The 21,967-nt window shown below is 38.4% G+C and overlaps 1 protein-coding gene across 1 annotated transcript in view; it reads right to left on the reverse strand.

Annotated features, from left to right (window-relative positions):
- Nucleotides 1-21,967, reverse strand: part of LOC122808663 (CD209 antigen-like protein E) — a gene marked incomplete at its 3' end in the record, with an annotated part of 466,626 nt that overhangs the window by 334,559 nt on the left and 110,100 nt on the right. The window contains 1 exon segment of the mRNA XM_044079639.1: nucleotides 21,129-21,287. Within this exon segment, the coding sequence (XP_043935574.1) occupies nucleotides 21,129-21,287 (159 nt within the window).

Here is a 21,967-nt window from a genome sequence, read left to right on the forward strand (position 1 = left end):
TGTTAAGTACTGGGATCTGTAGATAGGGGTTCTACTCTCACTGCAGTCAACTGGTCTGTGTGTGCATTCAACAATCAGTATGGTGACGATTTTAGAACAACATGTGACTTCACAGCTATGTCAGAAACTCCTCAGAACATCTTCTTGTAACACACACTGATGATGTCATCCTATATAACATGCACTTTTTTTCAATCACCTTTACTGAATTATCACTTGTGACATTCATAGGCAAATTTACATTCATATAACAGTAATCAAACTATGTTAAAATAACAAACATTATACTTCACATATATTGCTATATGTCATATAACCTGAGAAATATTACATAGATTATTCACTTCCTGCCTTTTTTAAACAAGAAACTTCTTTACTAAACCATCACTTACTACATAGATAATCACAGATTTATATAAATGAAAACAGACCACACCGACACAATCCTAGTTGCAAGCATTTTACACCACTAACCATACTAACACACTCCCAATTGAAACATTATGTATTACATATAATCTACTGAATCTTTCTCACTCATACGTTGCATAGATCATTTAGCTCCTGCTGCCTTTTAAACCTCATTTCTCCCTTGTATGTATTGTTCCCACAATTCCCATTTTTCCTATAATGTTTGCTCCTACCCTTTTCTAAAGATCTCAATCCGGGTCTGTATTATGTGACCAAAACCTTAGGTTGTCAAACACCTAAAGGTTGATCACTAAATATCAAACCCTTAACATTGAAAATGGCCGTTTCCACATAGGGAAACTATGCCATTGGCCAAATATATAAAAAAAAAAGTTTTAAACAGAAACGAAGTGGGGGGCTTTGACCCCCACACCCCTAACTAAATATACCAACTCCAAGATCGCTCTACAGCAGAGAAAGAACAAAATCCATGTAATGGCCAAACAACTCATTTCCCTATATGGAAATGGCCATTTGCAATTTTCAGACTTTGACATTTAGTAATCAACCTTTAGGTGTTTGATAACCTAAGGTTTTGATCACGTAATAGCGAATCTCTCAATTCCAGTTGTTTTATCTCTGTTACTATATTCACTACTGTCAGTACAGTTGGCTTAGATTTTGATTTCCCAAAGAAAGCAGTGGTAGCTTTAATACCGAAAGAGGGTAAAGATTCATCAGTTCCAGCTTCATACAGGCCAATTTCAATACTAAACCATGATTATAAAGTGTTCATTTCCATACCTCTTAACCTGTAAATGCAAGCCAAAAATAACGGAGAACAAAGCCCCAAACATAGGGACAATTTATAAATATTGCTCTTATCAACTTAGGAAGTTGATGTACTCAAATGTTTTGAATTAGCATGCATTTTCTGAAGGATATGATGTCTGAAACTCAAATGTATGGTATTATTTAGTGACATTAATCCTTGATAATTTGTCAGAAAACTACACATTTTATGAGGGACAGACCAAAAATAAGAGGCAAAAATACAGTTGAGAGTTATGTCCTGTCTATAATCACTAAAAGAATGGGAAAAGTAATACCAAAACTGATAGATATGGATCAATGCATTTTTGGAGGGGAAGCCAACATTTGACAACATTAACAGAACAATGATGATCCAAAGGAAAGCATAATTTAAGAAAATACAATTGTTGTTGGTGGGTCTTGATGCAGAGAAAGCATTAAACAGAGTAAGTTGGGACTTTATGAGCAGGGCAATGGAAGCATTTACATTTCCTGAAAAAATTATAAGGTTGATTAGGAGGATATGAGGGATTGGAGGTGAAAATTAAAGAGGGTGGGGTCCTTTCTGATACTTTCTGCTTGAGCAGAGGAACCAGGCAGGGGTGTCCTTTTTACACTGTATTATTTGCATTGTATTTACAACCACTGGCAAAGAAAACAAGGGGCTCAGAAATTCAAGGATATAACTGGTATGGTAGTCAGGAAAAGCTGACTTTATTTGCAGATGATAATATTTTATATCTGACAAAACCAGAAAAGGACATTACAGTGTTGTGGAACATTTTGAGACAGTTTCAGATCTTTTTGGGATACAAAATTATTGAAGCTAAAACAAAGGCAGTAATGGTAAATTATGTACCCACACATGAACTGGTTCAGGAATACCCGTATTTATGGAGACATGATAAAATGAAGTATTTAGGAGTATGGATTAAAAATTATTCTAGTGTAATAGCTAAGGATATGTGGGAAGAGACTAAACAGAAGATAATACAAAAACTGAGAAAATTGGAAGCTTTGTCATGTGGATATGGATAGTAAATACAAGCAGTTAAACTGTTTTAGTCCCTTCAGTCTTATATACAGGTCAGGCATATTTTTTCAACCAAAGGCAAAGTTGCAGGTAGCAATTAATAAAGAGCTGAAGGGCTTTATATAGGAGGAGAAGATGGGAAGAGTCAAGTAGGGCAAGATGATTCTTCCAGCAGAACAGGGTGGATTGGGATTACCCAATTTAAAGGGATATTTCAGAGCTACACAGTTAAGACTCCTATACATAGCACAAGCAGAAAACTATAATTAAAAGTGGAAAGGGATTATGATGAAACAGGGGTAAGCTCAAGAAACAAGGAAAGACTGGGATTTTGGATGCTGGCTTTAAGGAGAATAATAATAATCATACATAATATTACATCCATAAAGTAGCAGAAAGTATTTTAAGAACTTGGGAATGGAGAAAGGAGATTCTGCTGATAGGGGTGACTGCAATTAGGGATACAGATAATAGGAAAGAGGGGGCTGGAATTTATTGGAGAAACATATATAACATGCACTTTGACAATATTCAAGACAAACTTGTGCTGTGACAGTAAAATTAAGTACTGTGTTCTCAAGCTTGTTTATCTAGATACATAGCGCTTCAAATCTGACAGCAGGCAACTTGAGTGTGTGTGTATATATATATATATATATATATATATATATATATATATATATATATATATATATATATATCCAAATATTACTTTTAAGAGAATTTTAAACAGAAATCTGACTCCACATCCTTGTCAGACACCCCACCTAACATGTTCTTCTCAGCTTACAATGATGCTATCATACTTCATAATGTGCAACGTGACAGTGTTAAAGTCAGACATATGTGGTGGTGCTAGTGTTACACTGCATTGCATTCATTTTCTATACCTACACAGGCATAATGTTCAAATTAGGCTCAGTCTACTGCTGTGTACATGTGGTTGGTGGTACACTGTGGCCATTGTATGATCTTTTGAACCACTCTTCATTTCGCTACCACTTAGGAGAACCTTTAACATGACTCACTGCATCCACCATCCTCTTATTTCCTCTGGCCACATGAATACATGAATTCCTTCCTGCAGAGGAGTGGAGGATGTCCTCATGTCAAACATGAATACACACATCATGAAGCAGAGTCCTTCCATGAGCCTCTGCAAGTCATCTCCACACCTCTGCATGTGTGATTGCTAATTCTGTCATGGTGTGGTGCATCTTTCCCAAATTGACAGTGGCATTATGTAATACAATTCAACAAATACACACATATGCACAATACTCTTGCTATCTTCCATCATACAGGTATAGGAGTTTGGTTTAAATGGTAAAACAATGGCTAGGATTTTATGTGATGTTGGTTGTTACCTTAATAATGTCCTATGACCCTGTGAACATGTGATATGCCAATATTGCTGTCACTGACACATGCTCTGTTGAGGTGTGGATGTACAGTATGCCTACAAGAGAGTATTACAATCTGTGATGTGAGTTAATGTATTGATGGCCTCTGCAGCCATTTCATTACATTTCTTTTAAAACAGCAGTAGTAATATGTCTCCTGAGAAATGTTGACATGGTATGATCAACTTTTATGTATATTGTCTTATTAAGATGTGTTGTTGCAGTGGAGCAGATCAACATTCTACACAGTTCTCATTCCACCATCACAGAGACAGCTGCAGTGTGGCACAGGTGTGCATGTGTCTACATACCATCATTAAACGCTCTGTGACAGACATCAGTATAAATCCATAATGATTACATGGGCACATAATTCTTATTTCATCCACATGTTGTAATGCTGTGATATACATGGAAATATGTTTTGATTCAATTACAACCTTGGGAAATTCATTGTATGTGCAGTTGTATTGCTATTCTCAAGGGTTATTGATATGGTCAGCAGCACTACTGTGTGACTAGTAGTATTTGTTTCAGGAAATGTTTTGTATGAACCACAGACAACTGATTTATAATGTGTCCTTATATGACATCAGGCCACTCAAACACAGCTTTTCTATGAAACACATATAGGCATATCTTATGCAATTGATGTAATTACATGACCTTGGTACAGTTGTATGACTGAGTGAACAGTACCAGTGTGTGTATGTGATGCATGACCAATGATGTATTTGGATGCACTTTCATAATTTATATATTTCTATAAATGTGACATGTTAAAAAGAATACACAACTAAACACACAGCTGTTTGTGGATGCTGCCAGCCATACTCAGCTAAAGAAAATAAACAATCTTCTAGCTGGCAGTTTGTTTCATACTTCACTCCCCCTGTCATCACTGGCCTTCAGCCAAAGTATACATGCAAACATTAATCAGTTTTTCTCCTCAGGAGAGCAACTCAAATATGCACTCTCTATAGCTAATAACACAGAATTAATGAGCCCTGACAACATCCCAAGTTGCCTATAGCATGACTTAAAACCTTACCTAGCAGACACAGTTGGATCTCTACTTTAGCACAGTCTCCACACATCCTATGTTCTCATAGAAGGAGGTACAGCAGTAGTCATCCATCTGACCAGGAGGGGACCATCTCCTGATGCATAGAGTTATAGACTACATCTGCCGCTCCTCATCAGTGAGGCAGACCAATGAGTCATCATGGACCTTATCAAAAAGGACACAAGTAATATCCCGACTGTTTACCAAACTCATGTTTGATTTGTTAAGGCTACATCATGTCTATTACATCTGTTTGATGTCTTCAAGAAGGTCACCAAGGGCATGCATGAGGAAAACACTCTCATCTTGCCCTGGTCAAGGCACTTGACACAAATCCACATTCAGGTATTACAGAGGGCATAAATACCTACATCACCAAGTGGGTAGACAAATGGATTACATATTTGACAGATAATGTTGAAGTGTGTAAAGTCACCTCTATCTAGAGTTCACTGATGAGGTATGTACCTCTTTATTCTGTACTAGACCCTTTCTGTTCACTATTTAAGTCTCAGAAGTCAAGATTAGCTTACATATCCTTGGTCTAACTAGTTTTGTGGAGGACTGCAAATTGTCAACGATCATTGAATCCAAGATTTGTATTGGTATAATGCAGACAGTATTAATTCATGCAAAAGATTGTTACCAGAGACATGTAGACATAGTAGATGAACAAATATCAAGGTGGAATTAGTTCTATTATGACAGCAAATCCACAAGCTAATTACAATACAGATAGTGCACTCCTATGAGCAGACCAAGTGGTATGTGACCTGTGTTCTGAGGTAGATGGTATGTGAAACATCTACCAGCATGTGACCACAGTGGTAACTAATCCCTTGTATGTAGCACAACTCCTGAGTATGTGCAGGACATCCACATCAAAGGGCATTATAGTCCCATTGTTTTCAGCCCTCATCTCACTAATAGTTGAGTACAACACACACTTTTGCATGTACCCCAACACATGTTCCAGGGATGCCTTACTCAAGTGTGTCACATTTACCACAGTGAGCTTCCACATATCTTATTAGCCATAACTAAGTATTGCTTTTCATGCATAAACATTAGGAGTTGACAGTGCAGAACTCGCTTCAAGGTCTTATAAAAGATGCATGCGTGACATGTTCCTGTGATGCACACAGTAAATACATAGCTAAATGACAACATTGATGGCATGGGTTCCCTTCATGCAAGTGTGGATTGTGTAGATCAGAGTGTGTGTTTGTATCTTTAAGAAGCTTTCTGGTCAGTGGGCACGTACATATAAATATAGAGAATGTGCAGGCAGTAGCGCCATTTTGAGTTAACAGCTAGAGTGTTAACATGTGTGAGTGAAGTAGTCAGTCTGTATGTTAGTTTGTTTATGTTACCAATCCTCCATTCTGATCTGTCTGTATGTAATAAAGCTGCTTAAATGAATACTCCACCTGTTTGTCTGTTTTATCCTGACCAGAAGAGTGACATGGTGTCAGAAGTGGCATGTCTGAAAGACATGGTGCCAGAATGGGATTCAGAAGTCAAGCCATGAGGTGCAAGGTTAACAATGGAGGAATATACAGGAGTGTATCATCCCTGATGCTCAAACGACTCAGAAAACAGGTCAAAAACACATTTCAGTTACTAAAACTCACATAGATGATTTTTCTCACAACAAATATAAAACAAAACATTCAAAACTTCCCCTTGATTTACATTCAATCTCCCACACCTCACACTTTAAAAATGAACTAAAAGATTATTTTCTCAATTCCAGAACCTGCCCTTGCCATGACCCTACTTAGTCTTCCTTCCCTTTATGTACCCTCAAAAGGACCATACTTAGTACCTCATTACACCTCTCTCTCCAATGTGTCTACTATGCATTTGCATAATTTTATACAAACAAAAATGTTTTATTGTTGACCTATTGAACTATATCAATGTAAAATTGTTGCTTAGCTTCTTTTTAATGCAACTTTAACTTTATGCATGTTACCCAACATATGTGAATCGTTTTGCTATAACTGCTATTATATCAATATTGTTTAAAATTGTACTTGTTTAAAATGTACTATTGGAGCTTTTCTCCTCGGGTCTCCACTGAAAATGGGCCACAAGCCCAGTTGGACAAATCCGGTTGAAAAATGTCAATAAATAAAATAATAAAACACACAAAACGAATTATTAATTAAATGAAATGTTCAAAACTATGATATTTGATAAAAATATTTGAAATACATATGAAAACACTCGAGTAATTTCTGGTTTGCATAACGAGCATGAAAAGAACAAAACAACTACATTTTTTAGCAACCGACCACATTTTTTGATATGAGCTACTATTTCACATTAACTAAAACTATTTAAAGTATAACTAGAGTTATTCAAAGTGTTGCAAAGTGTTTGCAGTGTGTACTTTATTACAGTACAGTTATTTCGCAAAGTTCAGTCAAAGTACATTAATTTCAAAGAGTTTATGGTGCAGTTGAGCATTACTATGAATTTCTGGCCTATGTGTGTGTTTGAAGCTACTTTTGGGCATGGCAGAGGCATTTCACAGACTCGCACCACTTGTGTTTGATAATAATATTGCAGATAATTGGAGAGTGTTTAAGCAGGAATACAATATTTTCCTACAAGCTGCTTTTTCTGACAAAAATGCACATATGAGGGATTTTATTCTGCTTAATTTAGCTGAGTCATAAGCCACTGAAAGAGACCTTTCATTTCTGTATGCACCCGCAGTATATGCAGGAAAGGTGATTTGGCTGCCATATTGTGGTAAAAGCTGAATCAAGGGAGGACCCTGAGTGCTTAAAACATAAATTTAGAGAACTGTGTAACCCCAAATGAATGTTACATTAGAAAGATACTTTTTTACAGAAAAGATCAAAATCATGGGTAAAATTTTGCAGCTTATATTACTGACTTGAGAAGCAAGGCAAAAACATGTAGATTTGGTGATTTGAAAGACAAGTTGATAAAAGACAGCCTTGTGTGTGGTGTTAATGATGCAGTGAGAACGATTTTGCTTAAGACAGTGGTTTAATGTTGAGCAAAGCCAAAGAGATTTGTCAAATATATGAGCTGACAGAGAGCCACACCAATATGCTTACAGGTGCTGGGAGCATGTTTTCAACACCTTCTAGAGCAAATACAGATAGTATGCAGAACGTGGTTAACAGAAGCAGGCCCAAGCACATGGTAGCTACTGCAGGCTCTGTAACAGTCCCTGGGAAACTCCGTACCTTTCTAGTAAGTTGTAAGACAACCTTAGTAAAATGGACATGCTCAGTGCAGCACAGGGATAACTCAGCAAAACTCATAGCAAACTTAATAGTCAATTGTCCTACTTGTGGTACAGGTCATGAGCCAAAAAGAGAAAAGTGCTTAAGTTTTGGTCAACAATGCCATAAATGTAAAAAAAAGGAACCACTTCCAAAAGCTTTGTAATTCAAGCAAAGCAGCCTCTTTTGTTAAGAGAAGTTACTCAAAAAAGCAAGTTGATCAAGTAGAAAGCTGTGACCCTACTTTTTATGTAGATGGTGCATCAGTGCTTGGTGACAAGGTCAAAGCAGTAGATTTGTTGGCAAAAATGCTTGGTGACAAGGTCAATGTAGTAGATTTGCTGGCAAAAAAACAAAGTGTTTTTTACTGTTCTGATTAATGGGAGACCCACAGAGCTCAAAGTAGATACTGGTTCAAAGTGCAATGTCATGACAGCAGAAACATGTGCTACAGTATGGGCTGGGGAATGACTTAATCTGACAAATTGTGCAAAGCTTGTTGCTTATGAAGGTGAAGAGATTCAAACCAAAGGCTCAGTAGTGCTTTCATGTTATTCTGCTGGGGACAGCTATGACTTGCGGTTTCATGTAGTCTGATGACAGTCCTCACTGTTATGTGAAGACTCTATCTCACCACAATTCACACACCATTTCTATATTGTCCTCCCACTGAATAATAGCCTCTGGAACCCAAGTCAAGTGGCTTTGCTGCATTGCTGTTCTATCTTGTCTACTGAATGCATGGGATGTCCAGCCTCCATCTTACCATCTTGTCATCCCCTTCCAAGCTGTGTCCTGTCAGTGAACCTGTACTGATTGTAGAAATCCTTTGTTCATGTTTGGCAGGTTGATTGGTTTTACATCCAGTATCACTCAACATAGGAATCACAGATAACTCAAACTGGGCTACTGGACACCAGATTGTAAGTAGCTTATTGATCCAGGGATGGGATTTATAGGAGGCACAATCTCCTTGGGTGGCTGGGTCCTCAAATGACTTATCATTGGCAAATACAGATGCATTTTGGCACATTAGTCATCGTGAACACAATCACCTAGAACCAGTTTTTACACCATTGAGTGGTAACCCCCTACATGTCACACAGTCTGTGATCCATATTCTCCTATCTGTATGATAACGCACATCATAGCTGATGCCTAAAGTAGTTGGTCTATACAACTCTTTTCCCATTAGCCACCACCTAGAGTCTGTGCTACTATCCATGACTCCATTCAATTTTTGGGAGAGTTTGAGGTATAAACACCCAGCACATTTTTGGGAGGTGGGACAAATCCCACAGAGACAAAGATAAAACATGCAGTCTCCACACAGGCTTTAGATGGAAGTGAAGGATAAACCTTGTACATTGTGCATGAGAGGCAAAGATCTTAACCATTATGACAACTGTGCTCTCAGTAAAATCTTGATCTATGCTAATTTTGCAGAGGGCTCTTTGAGTAAGAACTAGTATCATGAAAACTGATCTGTCAGTGTTCGACAGACAGCAAAGATCCTGAAGGATAGGAGTGATACAGCAAAACTACATATTGCTAGTCATGAGCTTAGCAAATGTATTCTGTATCCTGAATTCTGCATTAACTGTAGCAGTTCTAGAATATAACAAACAAAAATGCATTGAAATAGGGGGTGTGGGATGATGGCATGAGTTAAGTATTTTCACTCATTACTGACTCATCAAGGCATGTTTGGTTTATGAAATTTGCTGCCAAGTGGGCTTCTTACAAAATTATTTTAACTAGGGGGAGCAGCATTGCTTCCCATTACTCAATGTGTGGGGACTCCCTAGCTGCAACTAAAGTAATTATCACTGATGCTGCAAATCCTCAGTGTTAAGTTAAATATAGTTTAACTTGATGCTTATTCTGCTGAAAATTAAAATGATAATGAATGTTTTAAAGAAATAATTACTACAAACCATGCAAAAAGTGACATCTACCCAAACCCGCAAGTTAGACTGCATGCTGCTCATTGTCATAATGCCTCTGTCTTCCCTTCCCAGCACACAGTAACAGGTCAGAGTCACACGTTCCATAGCCTGTGCTACCAGTTACTTATGGTGCAACCAGTGACTGTGCTTACCTGCAAGATTTTCATCAACTGCAGAGAGAAGGAGGGAGAGTGATTGAGAGAGAGAAAAAGGACAACAGACAAAGAAATCACTGAATGCAATGGGTACTGCAAACCTCAAGGACAGTTTGAAGTAAATGTTGACAAGATGCCAGACACAATGGTGAAACACTACCAATTAAAGGAAGAATTCTGTCAAGGCAATCATCAAATAAATATTTGGTATAGCCTTAGAGAAAATATGCAGACTTTTGAAAATCCTTTTAGACTTTTTTTTGTCCTATTAAGAGCAACATGTAAAATAAAAGAAAATATACTCAAGTCCATTCAAAGTGCTTTAAAATATGTCAAAAAACATTTTTTATATGCCATTTTGTAATCTAGCAGTTCACATGACCCCTTACAGTACACTGCTGAGATTCAAAAGTGTAGCTGTTGTGGGGCAAAGGGGGTAGTCACCTGGGGTGCAAAATGTGATGGGGCACACTTTGGTAGGTGCTGAATGATCAGTAGTGTAGTACAGAAATTCATATCAATATCAGCATTTATGAATTCCTGTACTGCTTTCTGCTTTTAGGACTGAAGTAGAAGTACTTATTTATTTATTTTTTGCTCCTTAGCTCAAGGTTGTATAAATAGACCGGGCACTCCTTAGGTTTGAGTTGATGGGTGCCACATCATGGACTGGCATTGGGTGTTAGAAGAGCTGGTTATGGTCCCATTGAGACTAATTTTGATGCCACATAATTAGTGCTTCAACCCACTCTGTCACTTTTATCTCTCTGGGACCAAAGAAGATATTGAGGAAAAATAAAACTTCATTTCATTTATTTGAAAATTCAAAGTATTTCCCTTTTAGCACAGCAAAACATTGTCTGCAATAGTTAACAGCAACAACTGCTCCCTTCTTATACACCTATACATTGTACCTGTTAAACACCATTTTTCAAACCTCTCAACCTCTTACTGCAAGAAATTTAGACAAAGCCCAAGAAAATGGAGGGGGGGGGGTCAAAGACCCAAAAATAGGGACATATTTTAAATATTGCTCTTATAAACTTAGAAAATTGCTGGAGTAACAGTTTTTTAACATATGTTTTCTGAGGGATTTAAAGTCTGAAACTCAAATATATGTCATTATTTAGTGACTTTAATCCTCAGATCATCCCAGTGATTTGCCAGAAAACCACACATTTTTTGAGGAATAGACTAAAAATATGAGCCAAAAATCTGGAGATTCTGTGAAAATCTGGACAGTTGAGAGGTATACCATTTTTATAGGTAGATTAAAATTATGCAAGGACATATCTTTTTTTTAATAAGATGCGACTGCCATAATCAAGTCTGCAGTGAACTCTATCTCAGGGAGGGTTATGGTTATCAGTATAAATGTCCAGTGTTAGGTAGATCTTTTAAATGGTCTGATCTTTCAAAAGGTCAGAGAATCTCCTTTATTTTAATAATGACCAAAGTCTTGTCAAAATATGTGAGTTACATTATTAAGATAAATTGGTTAAAACTTTAACTGATATAGGCAAAATATGTTAATGAAGAGTAGAGATTAAACCATTACAAACATGTGAATGTTCTACAGTTTTATACACATTTTCAATAACTTTTAGTAACATAAAGCATTATTCATAAATGTCCAGCTGTAAGTGATATCAATACTTGAACTTCAATAAGATTTAAATTTCTTCACTAAAAACAAAAATGTAACAATGCTCTCACTATCTAGAAAATTCAGTAAAGAGAGCTGGTAAAAAGTTAAAAAATTCTCATTAAATTTCACGTAGAAATTCAAATACATATTTCACACTTGAAGCAAATATTTAAGGACTGTACAAATCCAGTAATTTGGAAATTACATTTTTCAGAAAGTAATGAAAAGTCTGTACCCTTTCACATATTAAAAGATAACTAAAAGATCATAATGCGTGACACTTCTTATAAAGAATACCTAGTAAATGCAGAATTCATCCCACAATGTATATAAAGAAACTGTTTTAAAAGAAAGTCAGCAAAAAGACTTGCTTTTCCCATTAAGTTCAACAGCTGGATAGGGTCTAAGCAGACTTTGTGCCATCATATTATAAAGGGGTTTATACCTAGTTCCGTAAGTCTCCTGACAATGCCCAAATGGGGTATTGTATCAAGCGCCTTTGCCAGATCTAGGTAGGTAGCATGATGTAATTGTCTCCCCTCATCCATTGCCTTAGTGATGCTTTAAAAGAAGTAGACTGATTCAGTAAGCATGACCTTCCATTGACAAAGCCAAACTGAGATGGATTCAGTGTCTTGATGTCTCCTATGTCCTTGTTGATACTTTCCAAGATAATTCTTTCCATGGGTTTGCAAATAAGACTAGTCAGACTAATGGGTCTGTTGTTTCCAGGATCTGTTGAAAGTCCTCCCTTATAAAGGGGTCGACCTTTACAGTCCTCTGTTCACATGGCACAAAGCCTGTTTTAAGACTATAGTTAAATAATAACTCCAGGAGTCCTAATAAGTTGTATCTCTGACAATTCAGGAGGCATCTTGGGATGTTATCAGCACCCACTGAGGCCATATTCTTGGCTTTAGTGAGTGCAGTCAGTACATGCTCTCTACTTATATTTGGGGGGGTTATATTTGAGGGTATTTTGGGGGGGATGGTAGGGGATGGGGGTAAATTTGGAACTGAATTTGTCTGCTAACAGGATTGTTAACCCACCAGACTTGGTGACTGTAGTGCCATTAACCACCAGTTCAGCATATTGCTATGTGCTGCCCTTGAGGTTTCAGACATAGCTGTAGAAGGCCTTATGGTTATCTTTCACCTGGAAATCTATCTTTGATTGACTTAAGTAGCCATCTTAGTTGCTTATTTACTTTGATGAGAGAGTTTTTATGTTTATGTGAATTAACCATCCTGATATTTGCCATATTTTTTCCATTTTGTTGTATATCCTGTTTAATATGGGAAACCACCAAGACAGTTAGTTTCTGGTGCTAGTTTTGGGCTTTCTTCTGGTAAGTACAGCAGCCTCTATGCAGCCATTGATATGGTTGTAAAGAGTTTCTGACAGCAATTCAGCATAATTTAGTATGTTCTTTGGGTTTGGACAGGCATTGAATTTTGACAAATCATCAGTTAATTGCAGGTAATTTGCCTTGGAATAGGTCCTAACTGTTACTGGTTTTATTGTGATTTTGGAGGTGATTTTGATTTTGATTTTGAAGGAGCAAACTTCATGGTCAGATCATAACAGGGAGGATGAGACACTGGGGGTGGGGAGTAACATTCTCCCATATTTCTGAGCATGAATTCCAGTATGTTGGAACCTCTGGTGGTCAAGGGTGTTTGTATTTACAAAGTCCAGGAATCTCTTTGCCAGTAGATTTGAAGCTGAGTAAATTCCCCATCTATAGAGGCATTATTAAAGTTTCCCATGAGTACTCTGTTAAGTTAGATGATAAGTGTCTTCAGTAGGTACAAGTATGCATTGTGAACTTCTTGGGACATATAAGGTGACCTATAGCTTGCTAGGATGTGGCACAGGATTTATTATGTGGTGATCTGCACATGGAGGAAATCCAGCATGTCATCCTATTTGACCACTCAAGAGGTAAGCTTGTTATTATTGTATATTGAGTCACCTTGTTTGTCCAGCTACCAATCTAAAAGTGAGGAAGGCACTGTAGCCTTGCACTGCCAGGGAGCTCTCTAACATTTTAAACTATGTCTCTTTAACTGAAAGATGACTATATTATTAAGTGTGAGGTGGGCTTGGAGGGTATGTGATTTTTTTATTTAGGCTCCTGGCATCGAGTAGCAATACCTTGAGGTTCTGTTAAGCTGAATTTGCTATGTTGATAGGCTTGTCATATTGGCACTACCTAAAAAAGGCACTATGGGGTTGGATAAAGTTTTAGCCGGTATTCAAAAGCCTAGAAGGCAAAGGTTCAGACCATTCTTGGCAAAGTAATGAGGTCTTTTAACCATTTCCTCCCAAGCTGACAAATACTGGATCCCTTAGAAAGACCCTAGAAAGACAGCCAATTGTTGAAATCAATAATTTTTTTGCTCATATTGTGGCATCATCCTTGGTGATGGTACTATGATGCTGAGTGTTAGGATCATTCCAGCCTGAGACAGAGTCTGAAAGCTCCATAATGTCTCTCTTCATATAGTCCAGGGTGGTACATTTCAGGTCATTTACACCTACATATACTATGACAGACTCATACTAGTACCTGTGGTTCAATGACTTGAGTGCATGTGTGATTTGTGGGATCCTGTCTCCAGGTAAGCAACTAACTTTTATCTTCTCCTTGTTCAGCCTGATTAGAGAGGCATCAGGATATCTTACAATGGAGTCTACTATGACGAGAGTCCTGGGAAGTGTATTTGCATGTCTTAGGGGCTTAGTGTTTGGGGCTCCACTGAGGGTGACAGTATGTGTAGTGTGAGGTGCTGTTTTCTCTGAGTGCCTTTGGGCTTACTGAGGCACAGCTTTAATATCAGATGGTCTAGGTGATCTTTATTGTTTAGGAAGTTTGGTTTTAACTGCCTCAGTATGTTAATTTACCTAATAACAAAAATTCCACTGAATGCTCAAAGGACGTACACAAACCAAGAAATTAGTGTGTAAAAACTTTTAATCTCCACGTTCATCCACAAAGGGACTTCTTTGTTATTAGTTGCTGCTTCTTTCCACTTTTTTCAACTATTTTTCCACTATTGGCTTGTACTGGTTGGTTTATATATTATGTTAGTTTACCTGATTGTGGGTTGTGTAGTATGTAATGTGGGTTTTGTGTGCATGGTTTTGACAACTTGATGTGCATTTGTATGCAAGAGTTTAGTTTCCAATGTCATCCTGTAAGAACACCTCTTGCATACTGTGTTATCAATAAACGTGAGACAATTGCTACATTATCTGCATGTGCCCATATCCACTAAGCTGGCCTCATAGAAGTTAAGAAATTGCATATCCATGCTGTCTAGTCCTTTAATTTGCGAGCTACAAGGGGTGGTGTTTTGGGATAGAAGGCTATTAGGGGTGCTTTGTTGTTGTTGTAGACTAGTATGGGTGCTTTATTGAGGCATATTATGCTAAACATTACTAAATTCTACTAGCTTTAATATTTACACAATACTGAACTCTACTAAATCTGTACATTTTGCCACTCAAAGGCCCAACTAGCTGTTCTAAACTTGTTGGCTCACAAGGTATTTGCACTATATTGCTGCTTTACAGGGTACAGTTTTATGGATTAGTTTACAGGGAAAATTTGCTTCCTAGGTGTTTGCTACATGGCACTACTAATCCATGCAAATGTTTAAAATTTACAGCAGCACAAAAGAAAGTGAATATTAAATAACAAGCCATCTGGCAAATAAAATGACTACACTGAGTCCTTTTGTGTATTTCACAACTCAGACAGACCAGGCATACATCTCCTGTCATAAAATGAATAATTCCAGTCCTCCTGATGTAAGAACAGAACAGAAGAGACCCACAAGTTCAGTGTTAACACAAGCAACTTAAACAAGTAGCTGAAAATCCCTTGTTGAAGGCAATTTCAAGACAGTCTTACCGTAGTAACAGTCAAACAAAGAGAAGTTTTTTATATAGAAAAGTTCAGTGAAATGCAAACATAAAAGCATGAAATAATTGCATTCACTGAAAATAATTTAAGTCAGTTTAGCAATCAAAGGTATTTAACTTTGCTTGGATGGCACTGGATACAAGTAAAACACTTCTGGAATGTACGCTAGGACTCAAAGCTTTTCTAAACTCCAGAAAAATTACCAGGAGACAATATGTATTAAAGGAGGTTTACTTAATAGGAATACTGGGTCACTGGGTGGACAAAATGTCATGGATCTTTGGAAAATAATGGTTGGGAAGAATACATAAATGTCTTATACAACAGTCAGTAACAATGAAAAAAGGGAGTAAGGGACTGTGGAAATCAAAATGTCATGAGGGTTGGAGAGCAGAGACACAGACATAAAGCAACGACACCAAAAGGGTTGAAGGGCTGGGAAAAATTCATCCATATCCCACCCCCACCCCTCAGTAAGGAAACCTCCTTAAAAAACTTCTCCAAAGCCAACTTCATGCTACTGAAGTCAGAAGTGACAAACTTCACAACACCCACACAGATGGGAACTGGAAGTTCGACTGCAGAATCCTACACTAAGGCACTGCACGAGCACATCCACTCGTGCATGAATCGTGCCATCCCAAATAGAACCAAGATGCTCTTCTCCAAAAAAAAGGAAGCCAATCTGGTGGTCCCTTGCTATAAACAAACTATACAACAGAAGGAAGAAACTGTTGCAGAAAAGAGGAAAATCCCAGGATGCAAAAAACTCCCTCACCAGCCTCAGTAAGAAGCTGAGATCCCTCATAAAATCCTCAAAAGCTAGTTATGAAAATAAAATTGCCAAAGATTCCAAAGACAACCACAAGGCATTCTATAGTTATGTCAAGAATTTAAATGGCAATACTCAGATCTGCTCTGAGCTACAAGAGAATGACATTAAATATACTGATCCCAAGGATATTGCCAATATCCAGGTAGATGGATTTAGTGCCAACTTCACCCCCCCTCTCACCCCCTAAACGGCCCATCTCAATACCAAAAGAGTGCCAAATTCTGATAATCACAGCCATACAGGTAGAAACAGCACTCTCCAAAGCTAGGAATACAGCATCCATGGAACTGGATGACATCCCAGGCTGTGTACTACATGAACTACAAAATGAACTGGCACCCCACCTAAGTGTCATGTTTAATCATAGCCTCACCTCAGGCGTCGTGCCCACTGAGTGGTGCACAGCTACAGTTATCCCGCACCACAAGGGAGGATCTGCCTTGGATCCTGGGAACTACCATCCCATCAGTCTGACAAGCCTGATTTGCAAGGTCATGGAACGCATTATCATGGAACTTATAAACAAAGACATTGGCAACCTTCAAACACTGGACCCCACACAGTTTGGGTTTGTGAAGGGCCGATCTTGTCTCCTGAATATGATTGACTTCATTGAATCGGTCTCCAGAGCTGTGGACGAGGGTAAGGCGGTCCACACAGCCTATCTGGACCTCGCCAAGGCCTTTGACACCATCCCTCACTCTGGAATCATAGATAAACTTACTAACCTGGGCATAAATCCCTACGTCACTCAATGGGTTGCCAACTGGCTTACTGACAGAACCCAGACTGTAAAAGTAGCCGACTCCAAATCCAGCTCCAGACAAGTGACAAGTGGAGTACCTCAGGGTTCAGTCCTGGGACCACTCTTGTTTGGCATCTACTTCTCTGAAGTACAGGCTAACATTAAGGGACTCTGGCTAACAAAGATTGCAGATGACTGCAAACTGGGAGCCATTATTGAATCCCCAAATGATGTGAATATTCTACAAAAGGTCCTTACAGAAACAGATGCCTGGTGCCAGTGCCATGGGCTTAAGCTTAATGCCAAGAAATGTATAGTTATCCCCTTTGGAAAAAAACATGTACCCATGAACTACCACATAGGTGGCAGGACACTAAACACTGAAAGTGTGATGAGAGACTTAGGGACACAAGTGGACAGTGGTCTCACTTTCAATAACCACATCGCCACAACAGTCAGGAAATCCTTCTATGTGGCACACCTCATCACTAAGGGCTTTTCATCCAGAAAAAAAGAGGTCATTGTCCCACTGTACTCATCCCTCATTAGACCCATTATAGAGTATAATGCCCCATTTGGTATGTACCTCACAAGATATCTGCAACAGCTGGAAAGGCCACAGAAATACCTCACTAAAAGAATCACAGGCCTAAAGCAGATGACATATGCTGACCGTCTAAAAAAACTCCAGCTATACTCTGTGGCATATCGTCTACTCAGAGGCGATCTCTGCTTAACATACAAGGCCATGCCAAACCCTGAGCTGTTGGACATGCTCCACTTAAAGAAATCCCAATCCCTCAGAGCCACACGCTCCAGGGATCTAAACCTTATCATCACAATGAACAAAACATGCTGGAGGGATAGGTTCCTGACCCAGAGACTCCTCATACTCTGGAATAGACTGCCCGTACATGTCAAGCAGAGCGCCTCATTGGCCCTCTTCAAAAGAAACCTTGATGATTGGGCGGGAGATAGGAAATTCACCCCAGGGATCACATCAGTCACCCTGCTAGACAGGGGCACAGAGAAGTAAATATTGTGGGAAGAAATTTCCAGGGAATTGTTATGGCTAGGCTTGCATAGGCCTTAGGGCCAATAGCCTAGTACCAACCTATGAACCTATGAACAAGCAGGCTAGATAGAGAGGTATTCAATCAAATAAAGGCAATATTGGAGCTCTTTCTGAAACTAGCTTAATGTGTTACTAGAGGATGTATATGTGACAGAGCCAGAATGGAAGCAGGTTAGTAATAAGCAGAATGTAAAGCACTGAAGCAGAGACAATTCTCTCATTATTAGGTTCATAGATTAGTACTAGGCTAACTGCCCTTGTGGGCCATGTTATGCCTTTCCGTCTATCCTATGTAAGAATCAAACCATGGACATTGTATCTGTAGACAAACACCTTAATAATTATGCCAACCTCCCAACCTCAGTTAGAGTTACCAGACTATGCAGAAATTTACCAGTATCCCTGTTTATGGAAAAATACAGTAATAAATGGCTAAGGCACAAATCTGGCAGTAGCAGTAGTATACAGTTATGCCACAACTGTAAATTAAACTAGAAGACTATGACCCAGCAGGATTTAAACTACAAATGGAAAGCTTTTACAAGTAAATCTACTTGTGAAAATAGAAGTGAAAAAAGGATGCAGAAACACAAACTTCCCACAACTGCCAATTAAAATACAAGATAAAGGTCCCAGAACAAATAAAAAATGCAATCAGATGGAACAGAAAAGAAAAGTACAAAGCAGTATCATCACACAGGTCACTATAAGTGCAACTATAATATTTAAGTAGAATTGGAATAACTAAAATATTTTAATTCTCTTTCCTTTTTGATGAAAAACTAGTTACTTACTATTCCACAGCTCTCAAAGTCTTGGATAGAGTGGCATCCATTCAAATAAAGGGATAGAGGGATAAGGCCCTTGATCACAAAAGTGAAGGATTGCTGTTAGTGACCAATGCCACCTTGCACATCTGGAGAGAGGCAGGTGGCTGTAACTAACAGCAATGATAATGCCTGTTGGGAGCATTAGCTGCTACCCAGTGATGTTTGAGCCAGCCAAGCCCATGTTGTCATGGTGCACCCCCCACTGGCAGCTGAGGGCAGTGCAGCATGTGGCTACGTTTCCCCTTAGAAAGAGCAATTGTAGCACTCAGAGAAACTGCTGAAGGGGCAGGGGGTGATCCTGGAGTGGGAATGTAGCTCACCTTTCAAGGCCAGCAATTTGGTTGACTCCCTACATCTTGATTCTAGTCACAGAACAAAGGTCCAGGGCAGAAATGAATGGGCTGTTGTGCTCTTCACTAGTGCAGGAATGTTTATCTTTTATACATTTGGATCAAATGGGCCAGTTGGGTTCTAGTAATGGAGACACTGGGCAAAGATTGCGGGAGAAGAAAGAAAAAATGATCCCATTTGCATACCATACTTCATGAAGTGCTTTCAGACATTGACATGAACTAAGAAATAGAGAAATGAAAAAGACATACACAGAAGACATAATGAAGGAAATGAGTACTCAAAATCATTACTGAGAGGAAGAGAGACAGAAAAATAAAGGTGAACAATAAATAAATAAGAAGTATTTAGTGAGAAGGACAGAATAACAGAAAGTAAGGTAAGAACTGAGTGATACTTCATTGTGCAGTGGTTGAAGCATGTTAAGAATAAAATAGATAATGTAAGAGAAGTATTCACAACAGGAGGGGGAGTTAGGAAGCCAAAGATTATTTTATCTGTTTAAAATATTATGCAGCTCTCTATGCACAGGTGTTTGTGCTGCCAACATGCACAGAATATAATTGTCAGCTCTCTGCACTTCATGTAAAGTAGTGCATCTCAATTTCACTGTGTCAGCTGCTAAATATGTGTGCCAGTGAACAACTTTATGTTTACTGTTGTCTCAGTCTTTCATTCAGGATGTCTAGTTTTTTGTTCTAGGGTTCCAGCCCATGGTGTGGCAACTTACACACACACACACACACACACACACACACACACACACACACACACACACACACACACACACACACACACACACACATACACATGCATACAGTGCACATACATTGAGACAGTTGAGAGTGATTAGCCAATTTAATCTGTATACCTTTGTAGGTGGGAAGACCCCCCCCCCACACACACACACACACACATGCATACAGTGCACACACATTGAGACAGTTGAGAGTGATTAGCCAATTTAATCTGTATATCTTTGTAGGTGGGAAGACTCCCCCCCCCACACACACACACATGCATACAGTGCACACACATTGAGACAGTTGAGCGTGATTAGCCAATTTAATCTGTATACCTTTGTAGGTGGGAAGACCCCATGCAAACAGAGATACAATGAGAATATTGGAGAACAAGCAAACTCAACATAGGCAGCAATGAAGGACAGAATCAACCTAATAACTCACAAAGGAAAAACACTAAATTATATTGCACTAGGGTACTTTCCAGTGTTGTTTCCTTGTTCGTAAATACACTTCATGTGGTTCTCCACTGAACTTTTTCTTCTTTTCATGTCATGTCCCCCAATTACTAAATTATAAATAGCTTCTAAATATGGTGTGATGATTATAAAAGAAACACTGTGGGGCAATAGCTCTATCGTTTACAGACAGGACAGAATGACAGATAGAAGATGCTGTTAGTTTGATGACTTCTGTTAGTATGATGACTTAGTCTGACAAGAATCTGAGTCTGTAACTTCAAGGATATCATTGAACGAACTTCCATGCATAACTCGTTTGCCTAACACTGCAAAATGATATTGTATTTTTCCCTGACTTAAACATGACATTAAACACAATGAACTGGTGAATGCAATAAAAAAGCCTTACATAACAATGTAGCAGCTATGGCCAGGCTTAGGAAAAGGATGCAGAGGAAACAGAGGAAGAAGAGGATTCGATTTGTGGTAGATGATTCCAGCTTTTGTGGTGCAGTTTCCGTCACAATGGTTTCATCTTTTTTTGCAGAGGCTTCTTCCTTTGCTGTACCTTTGAAGAGAGCAAAAAATAATAATTTGTATTGTTTGAATTACTTTACATTTTCTATTTTTGCTGAAGGTAGTCATTCTTATATAATCTTTCATGAATCTCAAAATACATCATAATTATGTAACGAGGTAAACATATTTTCAGTGGTACACAATTAGTTATTTTTTACAGAAGCAAACATTCTGTAGGCTGCCCATAGCCTCCAGCAATAAAAAATGGCAAAGTCTCACTTCTAAATTAATAATTATTATCTAACACATAAGAAGATGTTTCTAGCCCCACCATAAAAACTGGAAGAAGCACAAGCTAGTCTATTACTCTGTTCTACTCATAATGCCACATGCAAGCCTCCAGTAATTGTTCTGATATCTAATTAATATCAAATTCTCTTTCACAAACATCTCACCAAGTGAAAAAGATGATGGACTTGATTCTAACCTCAGAATGTGTAGAAATATAAATTGACTATGGAAAAGGTATCCCAAATAGTGTGATGCAGGGTGATATGTGGACTGAAGGGAAGAAATGGATCAGGCGGGAGACAAGGATAAGGCTTGCATGCTCAGACTATGCAGGAACTTCCCTAGTATTGTTCAAATATGGGCAATCGTGAAAGAAGGGGGAATGGTGTTTATCAACATTTAAAGATGTAAGTGTTCAGATGCAAAATGCTGACAGCA

Source organism: Protopterus annectens, chromosome 8.part0 (assembly GCF_019279795.1).
Source record: "Protopterus annectens isolate FY-2018-M chromosome 8.part0, PAN1.0, whole genome shotgun sequence".
NCBI classification, from domain to species: Eukaryota; Metazoa; Chordata; order Ceratodontiformes; family Protopteridae; genus Protopterus; species Protopterus annectens.